This window comes from Sus scrofa, chromosome 6, assembly GCF_000003025.6.
Source record: "Sus scrofa isolate TJ Tabasco breed Duroc chromosome 6, Sscrofa11.1, whole genome shotgun sequence".
Lineage (NCBI taxonomy): Eukaryota > Metazoa > Chordata > Mammalia > Artiodactyla > Suidae > Sus > Sus scrofa.
The window spans coordinates 157,579,762-157,600,988 of record NC_010448.4 but is presented as its reverse complement, the minus strand read 5'-3'; the positions used below and the strand labels follow the sequence as shown (position 1 = coordinate 157,600,988).

Sequence of the window (21,227 nt, the reverse complement as noted above, 5' to 3'; positions counted from 1 at the left end):
AGAATAAATATTGTCAAAATGACTATACTATCCAAGGCAATTTACAGATTCCATGCAATCCCTATGAAATTACCAATTACACATTTTTCAATTACCAATTACCATTTTTCACAGAACTACAACAAAATATTTTACTTTTGTTTGGAAACACAAAAGACCCTGAATAGCCAAAGCCATACTAAGGAAGAAAAACAGACCTGGAGGAATCAGGCTTCCTGAGTTTAGACTATACTTCAAAGGTATAGTCATCAAAACAGTATGGTACTGGCACAAAAATAGAAATTATAGATCAGTGGACTAGAAAGCCCAGAATTAAACCCATGCACCTATGGTCAACTGATCCATGGAAAAGGAGTCAAGAATATAGAATGGAGAAAGGACAGTCCCTTTAATAAGTGGTAATGGGAAAACTGGACAGCTACATGTAAAAGAATGAAATTAAAACACTCCCTAATACCATACACAAAAATAAACTATAAAACTCTTAGAGGAAAACATAGGCCACTCTCTGACATAAACCACAGCAATATCTTCTCAGATCTGCCTCCTAGAGCAATGATGATAAAAACAAAAATAGGGAGTTCCTGTTGTGGCTCAGCAGAAACAAATCTGACTAGTATCCATGAGGACACAGACCCAATCCCTGCCCTTGTTCAGTGGGTTAAGGATCCAGCATTGCTGTGAGCTCTGGTGTAGGTCACAGACATGGCTCGGATCTGGTGTTGCTGTGGCTGTGGCATTAGCCAGCAGCTATAGCTCCAATTCAACCTCTAGCCTGGGAACCTCCATATGCCACCACTGTGGCCCCAAAAAGACAAAAAAAAAAAAGACAAAAAAAACAAAGAAACAAAAATAAACAAATGGGACCTAATTAAACTTGAAAAGTTTTTGCACAGCAAGAAAACCCTAAACAAAATGAAAAGACAACCCACGTAATGAGAGAAAATATTTGGAAACAAAACGATGGACAAAGGATTAATCTCCAAAATATGTAAATACCTCCTGCAGCTCAATACGGAAAAAAAAACCACATCAAAAGATGGGCAGAAGATTCTCCAAAGTAGACATACTGATGGCCAAAAAATACATGAAAAGATGTTCAACATCACTAATTATTACAGAAATGCAAATCAAAACTACTATGAGGTACCACCTTACACCAGCCAGAATGGCCATCATCAAAAAGTCTACAAACAATAAATGCTGGAAGGGTGTGGAGAAAAGGGAACTCTATTAAATTGTTGGTGGGAATATAAACTGGTGCAACAGCTATGAAAAACAGTATAGAGATTCCTCAAAAAACTGAAAATAGAATTACCATTTGACCCAGCAATCCCACTCCTGGGTATCTATCCAGAGAAAACCATGACTCGAAAAGATACATGCACTCCAGCGTTCACTGCAGCACTATGTACAATAGCCAAGACATGGACCTAACCTAAATGTCCATCGACAGAGGAGTGCATAAAGAAGATGTGGTACATACACACGATGGAATATCACTCAGCCATAAAAAGGAATGAAATAACAGCATTTGCAGAAACATGGATAGAACCAGAAACTATCATGCTAACTGAAGTTAGGCAGACAGTAAGACACAAAGGTCACATGCTATCACTTAAACGTGGAATCTAAAAAAAGCATACAATGAACTTCTTTGCAGAACACAAACTGACTCATGGACTTTGAAAAACTTACGGTTACCTGAAGTTCCTGTCGTGGCGCAGCAGAAATGAATCCAACTAGGAACCATGAGGTTGCTGGTTTGATCCCTGGCCTCGCTCAGTGGGTTAAGGATCCAGTGTTGCCGTAAGCTGTGGTGTAGGTCACAGACACAGCTCAGATCTGGTGTGGTTGTGGCGTAGGCCGGCAGCTGTAGCTCCGATTAGACCCCCTAGCCTGGGAACCTCCATATGCCATGGGTGTGGCCCTCAAAAGACAAAGGACACACACACACACACAAATAAATAAATTTGGTTAAAAAAAAAAAAGAAAAAAAACTTGTGGTTACCAAAGGAGACAGGTTGTGGGGGAAGGATGGGCTGAGGGTTTGGGATGGAAATGCTGTAAAATTGGGGTGGGATGATGGTTGTACAACTATAAATACAATAAAATTCATTGAGTTAACGAAAAAAGAAAACCATTTAAAAAACAAAACAGGAGTTCCTGTCGTGGCGCAGTGGTTAACGAATCTGACTAGGAACCATGAGGTTGCGGGTTCGGTCCCTGCCCTTGCTCAGTGGGTTAACAATCCAGTGTTGCCATGAGCTGTGGTGTAGGTTGCAGATGCGGCTCGGATCCCGAGTTGCTGTGGCTCTGGCGTAGGCCAGTGGCTACAGCTCCGATTCGACCCCTAGCCTGGAAACCTCCATATGCCGTGGGAACGGCCCAAAGAAATAGCAAAAAGACAAAAAAAAAAAAAAAAAAAAACACTTAACAGTTACCAAACAGGACAGTTGTAGCAAGGGAGGGATAGGCTGGGGGTTAGGGACGGGCGCATGCACACTGAGGTGTATGGAATGACTGGCCAATGGGGACCTGCTGTAGAGCACAGGGAACTCTACCCAATATTCTATGAGAATCTGTGTCCGAAAAGAACGTTGTGAGCCACACGGGAAGTCCAACGTGAGAAAAGAATCTGAAAGAGAATGGATGTGTGTACATATATAACCGCATCACTGTGTTGTACATCAGAAGTTAGCACAACATTGTAAATCCACTATACTTGAATAAAACTTAAGGGAAAAAAAAGGAGTGGACACCATGCCCACACCGAGGTGCTGCCTGGATGTGGCAGCCTAAAGGTGCCACCCCATTGTGCTGCCCCCGCTGCACCACCCACCCACCTACTAAGAGCAAAGGACTAATGGACCTTCCGTAAGGGCAGCTGCCACTTCCCAAGCACCTGCCATGGTAGGTACTCCTGTCCCTGTTTTACGAGAAGCACAGGGGGTATGAGAAGTATCTTGCACAAGGTCACAAAGTTACTAAGTGGCCCAGGCAGTCTGAAGCCAGAGTCTCTAGTCTGGGTCACTGTGATGGAAGCCATTATTTTAGGTTAAACGGGGTACTTTGATTTTTCTCAAATGTTCCCAAAGTCTGCAATAACATCATAAAAATCTTTATTTGCTCATTTTCCACATGATAGAAAACTTAAAAAAAAATCCTTTTCTTAATTCTAAAAAAAAGCTGCACATGCCCTTGGATGTGTAACAATCCACTCTAAAAAGCATTCTGGCATCTCAGTATAAGAATGGATGGTAGGCACTCTGAGAAGAGACCTGGTACTCAAGCAGTTAAGGAAATGACAATTTCAACAGATAAAAGCAGCCAAGCTCCTTTATTGACAGCCCAGCAGGTGTTTCTTCCATTAAAACACCGAATATTAATGGAGCCCTTGATTTACATTCTAAGCTTGATTTACAAGATGGTTTGGTTATGCACCAGCCTTTGTCCCCAAATATTAATTCTGCTAAATATTTCCCAGCCAGCTCCTTCTCCATCTCCCCAAGGAATGAGCAGTGATAATACAGCCTGTACCTGTTATTTTGCCAGCAGCCCTGTTTCATCAATTTATGGCAAGAGGTAAAGAAAGGCAAGTTCAGAAAGGAGAGAGGAAGGTACATGGTTTGAATAGCTCCATCTTTCCTCTAAGGAGACGGAACCATTCTGCAGCCGTTACTTAATTCTTGCTCGAGACACTCCCTGGGAAGGTTGTGAAGCAAGAAAACAAAACCCAGGTTTCCAGATGATGTTAACAGCGGAGCCTGAGATCCCAGTGGAGGCACTTCCTAAATCATCTGGTGTAAGGTATTTCCTGTGAGGACACTCAGGTTAAACATTTCACGTAAGTCAGCTCAGCAACCCTCAGACAGCCCTGGGAGAGGGTACCACTGTCGCGAGCACATCTTACAAAGAATTTGGAGATGCACAAAGGGCAAGCTGTTCGTCTAAGGTCACATCCCTGCTAAGTGGTGGATTTAGGGCAGTCTCTTCAAGGTTCTGATCTTTCCACCCAATTGTACCACCTCTGGCTACTGGAGGAAACACTGGCTAGGTAATCAGGACATGTGGGTTTTAGTTCAACTTGACCTCAGGCAAATCACTGTATTCTCTGTATGCTTCTCCCTTGGAAAATAGATGGGTACCTGTTTCAAATCGACAGCGCACCCTGTAGCTCAAAGGCTGACTCAGCCAGACATCTCTCCCTGCACCAAGATCGACCCCAGGTAGCCTAGTTTAGGGGTCCTAGCACCCAGCCTGCGATCAGGCGGTCTGCCAGCCAGGTGGGTGGTGGCAGGTTAATTCCCACTGCAGGCCTTTTTTCCCACCTGTGAAATGAGGGCTGGACAGGCAGGCTCCACGTTCTCTTAAAGTTCCTCAAATCATTTTATATCGCACACATTTTTTGAGCGTTTACATTGACTGTCTCTCCAGTCTCTGAATCTAGTTTTCAAAAGTGCTTATTCTTACATTAGGCTAGCCTTTCATAAATAAGCTGATAGAGCACAAGTTTAAAATTTTAAAAATATGTAATGCGCCTGTTTGCGTGAACTGTAACTTCGTATCTGCTTTAGGCGAGCCTGATTAGCCAAATGATCCATTTTACTTATTGGAATCATTTTGTCCACATAGGGGCCATGTGGTGTAGCAGGAAGGGTGCAAACAGGTTTGGGTCAATACTCAGATGCTAGCTCTGATATGTGAATAGCTATGCATCCTTGATTAAATTGCTTTAATGGAACTTCAGGTTTCCTTATCTGTAAAATGAGGATTTCATGGCACCTACCTTGCAGTTTTAAGGTCTGAACATGGCATGCAAAAGTGCCTCCCAGCAGGGGCACATGCAGGCCCGCAACAAATGAATGACCAGGCCAGTGACAGCAGTGCTCACATCAATCTACTAACACACAACCGAAACGACTCACACTCAACTGCAATGTGGTCTCAGAAGGTGGTCACCTGTACCATGAGTGCTCCATGGACACTGCAAATTAGAAGCATTGGGGGCGCTCTAAAACTGCCAACGGCCAGGCCACACCCCAGAACAGAACCTCTGGGTGGGACGCAGGGGATTCCACTGTGAAGCCAAGGCTAAGATCCCTGCTTTAAAAATCCAGCCTTTCTAGCTTTGCTCTCAGAATCCCCGTCTCCTGGCCTGAGTGCTGGCCCAGAGCCCAGCAGTAAGCCTGGGAGTCATTAGGGCTTGGCGTCTACACTCATTAGGAACCTGATGGTGTGTGCTGGGGGTGAGGTTACTCTGGCTGGAACAGCAGTCAGAAGCTGCTGGGAAGCTGTCTGGCAGGTAGAACATTTGGCCGAGACAAGTACTTCGCCATAAGCCAAGAATCAACCCTGGCCTCCGGAAGCTGACCATCAACGACAAGCCGCTGGCCTGCACCCGGTGGGTGGGCCGTGCCTGCCGAGCGAGGAGGAAGGGCATCAGTGCCGAGTGGGAGGGGCCAAGGATGGAGAACCGGGTTCTGCTCATGACCTGGGGGGCCCGACAAGGGCAGCTCAAGGCCGCTGCCCGTACGCCCCAGGATTCAGGCAGAGACCTCTTAATACTCACCCCTGTCGTGCGGGGCTCCAGGTAGGATCCCACTCTGCACCCAGGACGAGGTCACTGTGGCACATGAAGCCTGCTGCCCTTGATACGTGTGGGAAGAAATGGTTTCACACACAATTATCCCAGCCACTCAGTTTTCTTTTTGGGAGAAACAGGAGAACGAGCAAAGAGGCTCCATGCAGGAAGCCGCTGCACTGTTAAAATGGCAGGTATTCCCAGAACTGTTTCCAATTAACACGCAAAGCTCATCCCAACAGCTCGACTTTATTCAACCAATATAATACGATCTTCGGGCTAAACCGCCTCAATAGGGCCGGGTCTCTGGAGGTCATTTGGGGGCCACTAGCTAAGTGTATTAACTTTCTGGGTAGCTTAAATGATGGAGGACCAGAGGAACCAGATCTGCCAGTCACGGCCCCGAGGAACTAACAAATCCAGTTCCATTTTCTCATGGCATAGATGGGGAAACCGGGGCCCCAGCAGGGGAGGGGTCGTGTCCAAGTCATCAGTGAGTCAGGGGCGGCCAGGTGTCCTGATTCTTCTACCCAGACTCTCAGCCCATCTTCTCAACGGAGGAGGGCTGGCAGGCCGCCTCTCTGGACTGAAAGCTGCAAGAGGCCCGTGGTCAGACTGTCAGAGCTCCAGGAGCCTCGCTCCTCAGCCACGGCATCCGATGCATGGGAACCTCTCCTGGGAGACAGGAAGGGACTCACTTGAAGGCCAAGATGACAACTTGGCTGTTTCTAGCCACTCCACCTCCAACAGAAGCTTCCACAGTGGAATACAAAAGGAATGGTACGTGGCAGTAGGGCCAGTGCAGACAAAGGGATCAAGGTGGCAACTTTATTTTTTTGGTCTTTTCTAGGGCGGCAGCCGCGGCATACGGAGGTTCCCAGGCTAAGGGTCCAAAAAGAGCTGCAGCTGCCGGCCTATGCCAGAGCCACAGCAACTCGGGATCCAAGCCATGTCTGCGACCTACACTATAGCTCATGGCAACACCGGATCCCCAACCCACTGAGTGAGGCCAGGGATCGAACCCACAACCTCATGGTTCCTAGTCGGATTCATGAACCACTGAGCCACAACGGGAACTTCTCAAGGTGACAACTTTAAATACAAAGCGTCTGAACAAATGACTGAATAACTGGTTTCCCTCACAGGGTCTCACCTTCCATGAGCTGCCCTGTTTCTGGGGAGACCAGCTCCTGCGGGTAAGGCAGCGTTAGGATGGACACTGAGGCGGTGAGATATGAGGGGGGCGTGTTTATGCCACCTGCACTTGGCTCAGTAATTCCAGGACTCCCTCTTGGTGAGGAAGACCACCTCGCCTGTGTTCTGGCACCGAACCTCAAAATGTGCAGGCTCGTCCAGGGCCCTCTTGCCCGCGATGATCACGAAGGGGTAGCCGAGCTTGTCAGCATCTTTCAGTCTGTTCCCGATGGTCAGATGGGTCCTGTCATCCAGCAGGACCTCCCCACGGAGCTGTGGCACCGCCTCGGTGATGTGGTCGTACAGGTGCCCTGTGAGCTCTGCGGCTGCCTCCTCCTTGCTGCCCTTCTTAGGGGGGATGAGGCAGACTTGGTAAGGGGCCAGGAGGCCGGGCCAGCGGATGCAGTCTTCTGCAGAGAGGACTTCAATGGCAGCGGCCAAGATCCGGGTCACCCCCAAGCCATAGCACCCCATTTCAGCCAGGGATGCTTTGCCGTGGACATTGGTGAACTGGGCATTGAAGATGGAGGAGTACTTGGTGCCCAGGTAAAACGTGTGCCCCACCTCGATGCCTTTGGTTTCGGTCAGTGGTCCCTGGCAAGCAGGGCAGTTCGTCTGTGCCAAGTCCAGGGTCTCCACGTTGGCCGAGAAGCTGCAGCGGGGACAGAGCGCAAGCCGGTCCTCCCCGACGTCCACCGGCAGCTGGAACTCGTGAGACATCGTGCCCCCGATGCTGCCCACGTCTGCCTGGACCTGCAGGCACTGCAGCCCCAGCCTGTCAAAGAGGCTGCCGTAGGCATCGCACACCAGGCTGTAGGTCCGCCGGGCGGCCTCGGGGGAGGAGTCAAAGGTGTACATGTCCTTCATGTAAAACTCTCGGCCTCGGAGGAGACCAAAGCGGGGCCTGGGCTCATCCCGAAACTTCCGCGTCACCTGGTACAGCAGGACCGGGAGCTGCTTGTAAGACAGGGTCTTCTGGGAGGCGACCAGGGCCGTGATGGCTTCCTCGTGAGTTGGGCCCAAGCAGTACTCCTTGCCGTGCCTGTCTCTAAGTCTGAGCAGCTCCTTGCCCATTGAGTCCCACCGGCTGGTGGCTCGCCACAGCTCTGCTGGGCTGAGGCTGGGCATGTTGACCTTCTGGCCCCCGATGGCCTGCATCTCCTGGTCTACCACCCGCACGAGCTTCTCCATGGCGCGGACGGTGTAAGGCAGGAGGTGGTAACAGCCAGGGCTGGCCGGGTGGATCAGGCCCACCTGCAGCATCAGCCGCTGGCTCTTACAGGTCAGGTCGCCAGGTCTGCCCTCGAGAGAGAGCACCTGGTCTTCCCGAAGGTTCTGGGGCTGGAACAGCGGGACAGCAGCAAGTGCTTCCCTCTCCCTGGGGCGCCCTGCTGAAACCTGTGAGGAGCGGACCCTGAGAGCTGGCGCCTGCAGGTGGCCAGCGCTCGGCATCTTGTCAGCAGCCCTTCCATGATGACACCCCAGCACTGGGAGGCACTGGTGCCTGAAGAAAACGAGCCAGGCAGAAATAAGCATTAACTTATTGTGACCGGATACCAGGCAGGAGCCAGCACCTGCGGGTCTCCAACAGACTTCTAAGACAGCCACCAATTTTGTGGGTGCAGATCCTTCCTTTTCTAATATGCTAGCCCATCAAAGTACTACTTTGCTCACCTCTTACGGCATTTTTAAAAAATCACTATTTTCCCATTTATAAAAAGACGACAGCATACTGCAGAGACACCAATGCCTGGCGATGGCACAGGCTCTGAAATCAGAAGACCTGGATCCCAGTCAGGCTTCCTAATAACTACACTCTGTGTACCTTGGGACATGAACCTTAACTCCTTGTGATCGATAAAATGGTATTACAACAGGACCTATCTTGTAGGTCTATTGTGGGAATTATTTATTTTTTTGCTTTTTAGGGCTGCACTCGAGGCATATGGAGGTTCCCAGGCTAGGGGTCCGATTGGAGCTACAGCTGCTGGCCTATGCCACAGTCACAGCCATGCCAGATCCGAGCCTCGTCTGTGACTTACACCACAGCTCACAGCATCACCCGATCCTTAACCCACTGAATGAGGCTGGGGATTGAACCCACAACCTCATGGTTCCTAGTTGGATTTGTTTCCGCTGCACCACGATGGGAACTCCTATTGCGGGAACTTAGAGAAGTTATAAAATGTTATTAGAACGGTATCTGGGAGTTCCCGTCGTGGCACAGTGGTTAACGAATCCGACTAGGAACAATGAGGTTGCAGGTTCAATCCCTGCCCTTGCTCAGTGGGTTAATGATCCGGCGTTGCTGGTCCAGAGGGCTTGGTGAGGGTGGGTATATGAGGGTGGGGTAAGGGGGGGATCTCCTCTGCCCAGATGCAGGGCACCATCATCTCTCACCTGGGCCCCCAGCTTCCATACCCACTCCCCTCCAGCCCATTCTCCACTCTGCCGTCACAGGGGACACATCCAAAACAAAGACGGCAGCAGCTTTTCTTGCTCGAGATCCTCCAGCATGGAGTGGATAAGCAATGAGATCCTGCTGTATAGCGCAGCGAACTACATCCAGTCATTTCTGAAACATGATGGAGGATAATGCGAGAAAAAGAATGTATATATGTGACTGGGTCACTTTACTGTACAGTAGAAATTGACACGACACTGTAAACCAACTAAAATGGAAAAAATAAAAATCACTATATATTAAAAAAAAAAAAAATCCTCCAAAAGCTTCCTGCTACCCTTAGAATCAGGTCTAAGCTTCGACCTTCATGGTGCCCATGGCCCCACGTGAGCTGCCTGCTGGTCCCCTCTGGCCTCCTCGGACCCTTGCCCTCTCGTGCTCCAGCTGCAGCACTAAAACACAGTCCCCTCTGCATAGAATGCTCCTCTCCCCCTCGCGTACTGACGTCTACTCACCCTCCAGGCCTCAGGAGTGCTACCCTGTCGTCTGGGATACCTTTCTGGACCCACGTCCCATACCCCAAAGACCAGTTTCTCCCGTGGGAGCACCCCTCTCCCCCATGGAACACCAATCAGTCTTTGGAGTTACTGCTCCTTTGGCCGCTGGTCTTCCTCCAGGCACTCGGCTGTGCATGCAAGGGCCATATCTCACTTGCTTGTCACATAGAGGGGCTTACTAGACACTGTCTACTGAATGAGCGTGTAGCTTTCTGGATAATTTTATTATTTTTTATTATTATTTTTATTTTTTCTTTTTAGGGCCGCACCACGACATATGGAAGTTCCGTGGCTAGGGATCGAATCAGAGCTGTAGCTGCCAGCCTACACCACAGCCACAGCAACTCAGGAACCAAGCTGAATCTGCGACCTACACCACAGCTCATGGCAACGCAGGATCCTTAACCCAATGAATGAAGCCAGGGATCGAACCCGCATCCTCATGGATACTGGTCGGGTTCATAACCTGCTAAGCCATAACGGGAGCTCTGATTTTATTTTTTTTAGGCAAGAAATAGATTTATTAAGACAGAATGCTTGTGAGGGATATAAGCAGGTGGGCAGGCAAAGAAGCTCTGCCTGATTTTATAAAATATTTACACATTCCTAAGGGCAGCACAATATCCCACTGATTAAATCAAAAACAATTCCTGGAGTTCCATCATGGCACAGCAGAAACGAATTCAACTAGGAACCGTGAGGCTGTGGGTTCGATCCCTGCCTCGCTCAGTGGGTTAGGGATCCAGCATTGCCGTGAGCTAAGGTGTAAGTCGCAGATGCCACCCGGATCTGGCGTTGCTGTGGCTGTGGCGTAGGCCGCAGCTATAGCTCCAATTGGACCCCTAGCCTGGAACCTCCATACGCTGAGGGTGCAGCCCTAAAATGACAAAAGACAAAAAAAACAAAAAAACAATTCTCTGGGGAGTTCCCGTGTGGTTCAGTGGGTTACAAACCCAACTAGTATCTACGAGGATGCAGTTCAATCCCTGGCCTCACTCAGTGTAGGCTGCAGACATGGCTCAGATCCCAAGTTGCTGTGGCTGTGTAGGCCCACAGCTGCAGCTTTGATTTGACCCCTAGCCCAGGAACTTCCATAGGCTGCAGGTGTGGCCCTAAAAAGAAAACAAAAAAACAAAAATGATTCTTCAGAGTTACCAATTTTTTCTGTTATAACATAATCTACAATAAACAGAAGGGTTTCTTGTTACATATTTGGGAGAGATTTTCAGGAATGAATTACTGAGTCAAAAAGTATATAAACCCTTTCAAGGTTCTTGATTTATTGCCGAATAAAACGAGCACCTCTAATCTCCAGCATATCCTCATGGAGCAAAGCTCTCCAGCCTTATGCCGAGAATGGGTTACTGACTCCCCTCAGCTCTGGGAAGGTCAAATTCCCCAGGTGGTTCCCTCCAGCTTTCAGCGGCTTCACATCCCACAGCTGGTCCACTCCAACCTCAAGCAGCTTCATCTATTTCCCCCGGGCACTGTACAAACAGTATCATTTCCTATGTGGCCTATGACCTGAAAAAGGATGGGAGCCCTAACGTGACTGAGTAGAAAAGTGCAGACTCGGGAGGCAGGGCATGCTGGTTCACTCCTGGCACCACCACTTAAGGCCCCACCTCAGGCCCGTGGCCCAAACCAGAAACACCTTCCCCTTGATTCCTCTCCAAGTAAATGAGTCTGTCTGTAAGATTTCTTTCATGTGCACGCCCTTCTTTCCGTCTCTCACCTTCCTTCCCAACTCGGGTTTGGAAGTCCCTCAATACAGCCTGCTACATTCCGGTAGCCCCGTGGATCTGAAATTCAAGCAAGCATCCGAATCATCTGGAGGGCTTATTAAACACTGATTATGGGGCCTCATCCCTAGAGTTTCTGATTCATTAGGTCTCGGAGATTTCTAACAAATCCTCAGTTACAACGACCCGAGGCAGACAAGGGAGGAAGTCCTGCCCCCATTTCACAAGGGAGGAAACAGACTAGGAGACAAGCATAATCCAAGAGTTTCAGTGACTGTGACCCAGCCCCAATCCAAGGACCGGAGGCACGTGAGAAAACGGACGCCAGGGTTCTAGGTCTCGGCGTCCAGGACCGAGCGCAGTCTTTGTTCCGCAGCCTCCCGCCCTTCCCTCAACCCTCAGCCCTCGCTGTCACCCATGCTCACCAGGTTTACTCCCTGCCAACTCGGCCCGCGCGGCGACCGCCGTGCCCGACCAGCGCGCGTGCGCCGGGGGCGTATCCACGTCAAACTCCGCCTCCTGTCCTTACCGCCAATCACAAAGCCGTGCTCGGGGGACTGGCCCCACCCCACGCTAGAGGTTTGCAGGAAACTTAGCCGCGGAGAAAGAACATGCTCGTAGATTGGCCTGGGCAGCAATAAGTAAATCACCATCCGGGAAGTGCCCTCTAGGATTTAGGGAGGTGTAACTCTATGATCAAGGCCAATTTCCCAGGTTTTGAGCCTAAAGTTCCCACCCACTGCCAGGGCCCGCCCCACTCTCGGAATAGGAGACCCGCCTTGGATGTTGTAACTATGACAACAGCGGGCCAAGCGAGTTTGAATCTATCCTGCGATTTTACAGGCTTTCAATTTAAATAAATTAAAAAGTTTAAACAGTGGAAATGAAGCACCTTTATTTCATCTTTAAGACACTAAGACAAACTTTTATTCACAAAATATTTTTTGAACAGCTGCCGTGTCCCAGCCCCTTGAAGAAACGGGGAATGGTGAACAAAACAGACAGGGTTCCCTGCATTCAGTGTAGCTTACATTCTAGTCAATAAATCAATACAGTGAAAGTTAAAGGGAGGCCAAAGATCTCAGGGGTCAAGATAAGTGGTATTTTAATGCAATTAAGTTTTTAAAAATAATGCAAAAACTCCATGATGCACAAATGGTCAAAATTTTATGTAAAGACAGGACCCATTAGTCAGATGGTGTTAAATACTGTGAAGAAAAATTAATTAGACAAGGGAAAGCATTGGCGGTCTGTGGTTGCCATTTAAAATAAAAGGATCAAGGAAAGTCTGATGGAGTAGGTGACAGTTTAGCAAAGACCTGAAGGAGCTGAGAGGGCCTTGCAGATATGGGGGGGGGGAAAGAATGTTCTAGACACAGAGAACAAAAAGTGCCAAACGCCCTGAGGTGGGAGCTGTGTATCATATGACGCTACCTAACTGGTAACCGCTATAGTTTATTCAGCGCCTAAAATGTACACGACCCAGTGCAAGACCCTGGTGGTTCTGATACTGGCCCCAAGAAGCTCTCAGCCCACCAGGATCTGCCAGGAAAAATACTGTGTGATCCGTGGTGTAATAGGGTGGGCTGAGGGGGCTGAGAACAGTCCTCTAGGAATGCTGGGAAAGAGGGCTTCCCTGAGGAGGTGAGCTTCAAGCCGACCCTGAAGGATGAGTGGAGGTTAGCAACACAAGAATGGCAGTGGGAGGGGATTGGAAGGTCCAGGACACACGCAGGCCCTGAATCAGGAAATGATGAGCCAGTGTGAGGGGCGTGGGATGGGGTAGGGTTTACATCTTTGTTTCCCTCCGCTCCCAACACCGTGCCTGATAAACAAACCAAAGCAGTGGTTCTTAAACTTGACCGCACTGGGAATCGCTCGGTCCCAGCCCCACGATGCTGGTCTTTGATCTGGGGTGGGCCTGGGCATCAGTACTTTAGACTCCTCCTTGATCCTAACATGAAGCCTGGGCTCGATCCCTGGCCTAGAAGAAGGGCTTCAGATAGCCTGGTGCAGGGAGGGGAGATGGGAGACGCATGTCATCGTCCTGGTCTTACAGCCGAGAAAAATACAGCTTGGTGGGCTCCATGACTGGCATCTGCTCACCAGCTGGAAGGTGGGGCAGAACCTGGGCTGGACCTGAGCGCTTCTGCTCTAAGAGCATCATTCAGCCACTGCAGCCCAGCTCTGTGCTCTGGGCTTTCCCCAAAGAAGGCAGTCCCCAAGGTCCCCATGCCTCCTCTCTAGAGACAAAAGGAGAAAAATCTTCAGGATCCAACGCAGCCTTAGACTTCTCCTGGCTCTTTATGCACTTTCTTACATCCCTTCCAATCCTGGAAGAGCCAGGCATCCTTCCTCTGCACCCTGAGGTGTTAATTATTTCTCAATTAGTAGTTCCTGGCTCTAGAGCATAGTGGTGTGGAGAGGCCTAATGACTTGCCATGTTTATACACCCCCACATCTTCAGAGCACTTTACCAATGGTAACTAATTAGTGCTCACGACCCCCTTGGGAGGTAAGCCGAGAACTGCTGCCTTTTGCCGAGAGTTCGCAGGAGGCTCTGCAGACGGGAGCTGCAGGGTCCCCTCAAGCCAGCCATGGTCACAGTAGATTTGCTCCTCACTGAGAAAGTCCAGGGTGGTGGAGACCAGAATATAGTCCTCTCACTGCCAGTAACTTCCTGGGTGACCTTTCAATCAATTCATTGATCAGCCATTTATTGAGTGCCTTGAATTATAGAGTTCATTTATGATTAAAACCTCACAAGTCTCCTGGAGTTCTTGTTGAGGCTCAGGGCGTTAAGAACCTGACCTATTATCCGTGAGGATGTGGGGTCAACCCCCAGCCCTGCTCAGAGGGTTAAGTATCTGGCATTGCCATGAGCTGCGGTGTAAGTTGCAGGCATAGCTCAGATCCCAAGTTGCTGTGGCTGTGGCTGTGACTGTGGCCAAAAGCTGTAGCTCTGATTGGAACCCTAGCCTGGGAAATTCCATATGCCATAAGTATAGCCCTAAAAAGCCAAAAAAAAAAAAAAAAAACCTGAAAAAAAAAGAAATAGGAGTTCCTGTCGTGGCTCAGCAGTTAACAAATCCGACTAGCATCCATGAAGACACAGGTTCGATCCCTGGCCTCCATCAGTGGGTTAAGGATTCGGCATTGCCATGAGCTGTGGGCCGAAGATGGGGCTCGGTTCCTGAGTTGCTCTGGCTGTGGTGTAGGCTGGCGGCTACAGCTGGGATTGGACCCCTGGCCTGGGAACCTTCATATGCCATGGGTGCGGCCCTAAAAAGACAAAAAAGAAAAAAAAAGAGAAAGAAATATATTCAAATCATTCTTTTGTAAGATTAGAGATGTAACAAGATGATGATTTTTAAGTAATTAAATGAGATTATGCATGTAGAGCACTTGAAGGGCACCTGGTACATAGCACTCAATGTAGCATAAACTATCGTTAATATTCCAGTACAGCCCTCGCACCTGCTGCTCCACTACCTGATGGCTCTTCCAGGTCCACGTGGCTCACTCCTTCACCTCCTTCAGGTCTTTGCTCAACCGTCATGTTCACAGCCAAGACTTCCCGACACTCTAATTTTCACCACAATCCCCACTCCTATCCCCAGCACTCCTGATACTCTCTTGCTCTATTTTTTTTTCTCCATAGCATCTATCATCATTTAATATATACTAAGAATCTAGTTTGAGGTTTACTGTGTTACGTGTCCCCCCCATCCCCTGACTCCACCCCAGGAGCATGTAAGCTCCATCCAGGAGGGCGGGGATTTTTGTTTTGTTCACTGTAGCAGCCCTAGTGCCTATTCCAAGGGGCACCGAACTTTTTCTGCAAAGGGCCAGACAGTAAATATTTTATGCTTTGCAGGCCATATGGTCTCTGTCGAAACTGCTCAACTCTGCGGTTATTAACATGAAAGCTGCCATGAAAAAAATGTAAGCAAATGAGCACAGTTGTGTTTCAATAAAACTTTATTTGCAAAAACAGGTGGGGGGCCTAATTCAGCCCATGGACCATAGCTTGCCAGCCCCTGGCCTAGATCATTGTCTCGTGCGTTATAAATGCTCAATAAAGATTTGTTGAATGAATTAATTAGTGAATAATTGAATGACTGAGGACAAGACATCTGGTACAGTGCCTGGTGCACAGCTGGTACTCAATAAGTGCTTATTCCTTCCTTCCTGGTTTACGCTTAATAAATACAACAAGATAGGCCACGGTGTACTGTATTAGAGGCACAAACAAGTTACCCCGGGAGCACTGGGATGCAGCAGAGTTCTCCTCCTGGGATGAGGGAAGACTTCAAGGGTGTCAAAAGCTGGGCTCCCCAAGAAGCAGGCCCTGAGTCAAGGATCTAAAGGCACACAGTTTCTTGGAGAGGTGACCTCAGGAAACCCTGCTAGGAGAGTAGGGAAGTGAGAGAGGGAAGGGCAGGAAAGGAATATAAGGTCTGATAATGAACCAGCAGGTTACTGCTAAGGGTAACGGGGGGGGGGGGCTCAATCCCAGTGGGACCTCTCCCCTCACCCCACCCCTGCTTATGAGGCTCAGGCATTTATCCTCCAGTTTCCATTCTCCATCGGTAGAAGGATACGCACAGAGGCAGCAGCAGCGCTTCCAGCCAGGTGACAGTGGAGGTGCTTGCAGCAGGATGATCTTAGCCTGTATCCAGGGGCAGGAAGAGGGGACATGGCAGGCCCTGAGGTGATACTTGAGCTGGCTTTGCAAGATAAACACACACCTTCTTGTTCTTGTTTAAGATACTGTTTTCAGGTCTTTGATGCCCACAGCTAAGCTTAATCCCAACAGGGACAGTCCCCAAGAGCTGTTCCAGCGGACAAACAAAGAACGTCTTCCTTCGCTTGCACCCAGTGGGAAAACTCTCTGGGAAGGACACTGCATGGTCCAACCTGGGTCATAGGTCAGCATCTGCAGTCAGGGGGCAAGGCGTTATGATGGGCAGCCCTCTGCCACCACCTGCAATGGGGACGGCGTGGTTAGCAGCCCAGGAAGAAGAGGTGCGAGTCCCAGCAGCCAGGGGACTGGGCAGGTGGAAGCAAGGGCTCGCCCCCCGCAGCCGGGGCTCTTCTGTTTGTGTCTTTTACTTTGTGGATGACAAATAAAACGCGCAGGGGAGCTACAGTTGAATGAAACCGTTTCCATGCCAAAGAGAACAAACCCCAGCACAGAGCTATGGACTGGTTTGGAAACATAAACATGAAAAGTGCATTTGGATGTTTTTGAAGTGTGCAGTATACGGAGCAACATGTGACAGCAAAGAAAGTAATCTAAACCCCAAATAGTTAAAAAGCCATTTATTTGTCCCCTTTCGCCTGCCTGCCATTCAATGGGGAGGGGCCTTGGAGAAGTTATTGAACCTCCCTGAGCCTCAGTTTCTTCATCTGTAAAATGGGAACAGTGCGGAATCATTGCTCCCTGGCTTCCGAAGGTTAAATGGAATGAGGCATAGGAAGCACAGGTCCCAGGGATGGGCCCACGGTGAGTTCTCAGTACATAGTTTTGATGAGAATAATGATGATTTTTTTTTTCTCCTCCCTGAGGGAAACTTCCCTGTGCAAATCATTCTTCTGTGGCCACCTAGAGGCCAGCTGGAGTTTTTCCACAGCTCCACAGGCATTTTTTGCTCACCCCTGTCTCTCCAAGGGCCCCCCTTACCTCTGCTCCTCCAAACTAGAGGGGTCATATTCCAAAAAGACCCGGCAGGTGGGAAAGGCGCTCCAGAGAGGTGGAATAGGGTGAGCAGAGGCAAGAAGCGGGAGGTGGGGGCTGGAGGCACTGCTGTGGGAGGAGCTGGGGCAGGAGGGAGTGGGTGGTGTCCCCAACCCCATCAGCAAGGCTTGCCAGTAACTTGGACCCCACAGAGCTGGAGCCAGAGCTGGGGAGGGCGTCTCGCTGGAAGCATGCCCACGATGCTGGGAATCTGTTTCCATCTGCTCATTTCACTGCTGAGTTGTAAAGTGCTAAATGTCATTATCCTCCCCTTCCTTAAACAAGAAAAAAAGTTAACAGCCTGAGAAAAGGAGATATTTCACTTCATTTGGCATCTAGCCACCGTCATCCACACAGGGTGCTCCCTTGGGGGCTGATTAGGGGCGGGAGAAGCCCTGTTCTGTTCTGCTTTCTTTCAGCTGCTGGCACCCGCTCTGTGCAGGCTCCAGGCAGGGCACTGGTGGCTGGAGGCCAGGTCAGATCTCAGCCTGGCTGCAGGCAGAATAGCCAGCCTCCTACTGAACAACTTAAACACTGTAATAGGCGTCACAATAGAAAGGGAGAATGGGGGTCAGAGCAAAATGATTTGTCCAAGACCAGCCTGCTTAGGAGGGTCCGTTGTGTGTGGCAAAAGTGAACTTGAACCAAGACATGGAAACGACATAAAAGAAGGTTTCAACCCAATAGAAGGACAAACTTAAAAGACTTGAAATGTTAACATGTGGACTGATTCTCTCAAGAGGTAGTGAGCTGCCTGTCTGCCAGAGGCATGCAAGTGGTTTAGATACTCCTTTCAGAATACTCACCACTGAGAGGAGTCCTGAGAGGCTGGAAGACTAAGGTTCTTTTCAATACTGAGATTCCAGAAACCGATAATTGAAAGATTTCACCTGTTTTCATCATATTTAGCATGCTTTGCTCTTGCTGTCTAAAGAGGAATTTCTAGCTGCCTGATGTTGGCTGCTGGACAGAGAAAGAAATGGGCAGGCAGCACAAGGTGTGATTTATCTTCATGACTCCGATTATGGGGTCATTGAGCCTTTTACCCTGCAGAGTTCCCCAAAGGAGCTCCTGCTGCTTCAGCTGGGTCGCAGTTGTCCTCCCAGCTGCCCTGCAGGCAGGGGCGTTCCTCAGGACTCAAAGCTATAATTGAATACAGATCAACTGCCCACTAGCCTCCCCCTACCAGCCAGAGCCACAGTCCTAGGGGAACTCCAGGCCTGACATCAGCAGGGGCTTGCTGAAGAGGGGTGGCTAATGCTGGCTTCCAAGCCCCAGGGACAGCCACTATCCCCTCCCCATTGGGCTGGAGAAAGGCCACTAACACAGGATGAGTGTGACAAGCGTGCAGGGTCAGGTGGACAGCCCTGCCAGCTAACACTTCTGAGAGTCTCCACTGGTCTTCCGAAGTCCCCGCTGTGGCCCACAAGTCCCTGCATGACCCGCTCGGCGTGCTCTAGACTGAAATCCTGAAGGTGTAGACAGGGTATGTTCTGTTCTCCACAGTAGCCCCAGAGTTTGCCACTAGGCTGGTGTCTGGTAAATGTTGTCTTTTTTGTTTTTGTTTTTGTGTTTTAGGGCTGCACCTGTGGCATATGGAGGTTCCCAGGCTAGGGGTTGAATTGGAGCTACAGCTGCTGGCCTCCGCCAAAGCCATGGCAATATCAGATCTGAGCAGCATCTGCAGCCTACACCACAGCTCACAGCAATGCCAGATCCTTAACCCACCGAGCAAGGCCAGGGATCGAACCTGCAACCTCGTGGTTCCTAGTTGGATTTGTTTCCACAGAGCCATGACGGGAACTCCTGGGTAAATGTTTATTGAGTGAATGAATAGAAAGCCTGCAGTCCTCCTGGGCTTACCAGAAACAAATTTGGGAAAGGAGGCGACCCTGAAAGGGCAGAGAACACTGGCCTGAGAGTCTGGAGTGGGGGTTCAAGTTTGTATCTGTCATTGATTCATTGCTTGACCTTGGGCAAGTCCCTGCTCTCTTGCCTCAGTTTCCCCACCTGGGCCTCAGCTTCCCAGCTGCAGATTTGGGGACTTGGCCTAAGGTTGGAGAGGAGGTGGAAAGAAAGCCCATGCTTTCTGCTTGCGCTCTAAGCTGCAAAAGTTCCTGGCCTCAACCTCAGCTTTTTTTTTTTTCCGTCTTTTCTAGGGCCACACCCGAGGCAGATGGAGGTTCCCAGGCTAGGGGTCTAATCGGAGCTGTAGCCACTGGCCTATGCCAGAGCCACAGTAACACCAGTTCCGAGCCTCATCTACAACCAACACCACAGCTCACGGCAACACCGGATCCTTAACCCACTGAGCAAGGCCAGGGATCGAACCCGCAACCTCATGGTTCCTAGTCGGATTGGTTAACCACTGTGCCACGACGGGAACTCCCTCAACCTCAGCTCTTGTGGACCTGGTGATGGAGTTGCCTGTTTGGGACCGAGGTAGCTGTGTCCCCACTGTGAGTTTACTCTGTTCAACCATCAAAACTGAGCCTGTCTTATGTGCCAAGCTCAGTGCAGGGCCATGGAGCTGAATTAGATGTGGTCCCTGCTGTAGAGAACCAGGGTGGAGAGGGAAAAACAGATGTGGTGACATAATTATGATGCAAGGATAAGGGAAGAAATGCAACGTGGTGGGACCCTGAGAGGGACCTGTGCACAGAAGGGCGTGATTAGTGAGAGCTGGAGGATTAGGCAAGACTTCCTGGAGGAGGCGCTTTGAGCTGAGCCCTCGGGATAGAAATTACAGAAAAGGAGCCAGTGGAGGCACAGGATGTACAGTGGCACAGAAGCCAGGCAGTTTGGGAGCCGGGGGACTAGAATACTGCAGGGAGGGAGCAGGGCAGTGACCTGTTGTGTTGGTGATCACAGGCTCAACTTTAGAACAACCAGGAAGGGCAGTTCCCAGGAGACGGCACATCACAAGGCAGGTCTGGTTCAAAGCCTGGCTCCTCCCTCATTCAGTGTCTCAGCCTCTTGTGTAAAATGAGGACCATGGTGCCTATGCCTCTGGGCTGGTGCGAGAACTTGAATGAGTCTACGTGTATAAAGTGCTTAGGACATAACAGTCTCGGAAGTGGGGTTTCTTCTCTCTTCTTGGCTTTTGGCCAGCATGCGGATAACCCTCAGAAAAGCTCTAGGTGGTATTTCTTTTTTTTATTTTTGTTGTCTTTTTAGGGCCACACCCAAGGCATATGGAAGTTCCCAGGCCAGGGGTTGAATCGGAGCTGAAGCTGCCAGCCTATGCCACAGCCACAGCAACGCAGGATCCGAGGCACATTTGTAACCTACGCCACAGCTCACGGCAACGCCGGATCCTTAACCCACTGAGCAAGGCCAGGGATCAAACCTGTGTCCTCATGAATCCTAGTTGGGTTCGTTACCACTAAACCACCACAAGAACTCCATAACTCTTTTTTAAAAAGAGGAGAAAGTGCAAAATAAATCACAAACCATGGGTAGGGCTACAAGAATCCAGCTTGGCCGTTCAAAGAGTTGCTGGCAATCAGAGCCTAGGTCTCTGACAATAAAACTCCATATCGAAGATCTATGACTATGATTCTTTTTTTTTTTTTTTTTTTTTTTTGTCTTTTTGCCATTTCTTGGGCCGCTCCCATGGCATATGGAGGTTCCCAGGCTAGGGGTCGAATCGGAGATGTAGCCGCCGGCTTGTGCCAGAGCCACAGCAACATGGGATCCGAGCCACAGCTGCAACCTACACCACAGCTCACGGCAACGCCAGATCCTTAACCCACTGAGCAAGGCCAGAATCGAACCTGCAACCTCATGGTTCCTAGTCAGATTTGTTAACCATTGAGCCACGACGAGAACTCCTATGACTATGATTCTAAAAATGTAAAATTCCAAGATTTTCTTCAATCTCTTGTAGAACGTTCGAGATTGGGTGCAGGTGGCACTGCCTGATGGGTGGGGCCCCTAAGTGCCCCCAAGAACAGGGAGGTCAGGCAAAATTTCTACGGATGGGCTTTATTTCAGGGAGTTTGGA

The 21,227-nt window shown here is 49.6% G+C and overlaps 1 protein-coding gene across 1 annotated transcript; it reads right to left on the bottom strand.

Annotated features, from left to right (window-relative positions):
* On the bottom strand, nt 5,814-12,004 carry PARS2 (prolyl-tRNA synthetase 2, mitochondrial (putative)). Its single transcript, XM_003127972.3, is given in 4 exon segments — nt 5,814-6,874; nt 6,877-8,127; nt 8,130-8,282; nt 11,907-12,004. Coding segments are annotated over 3 exon segments (1,413 nt in total). The 5' UTR covers nt 8,251-8,282; nt 11,907-12,004; the 3' UTR covers nt 5,814-6,833.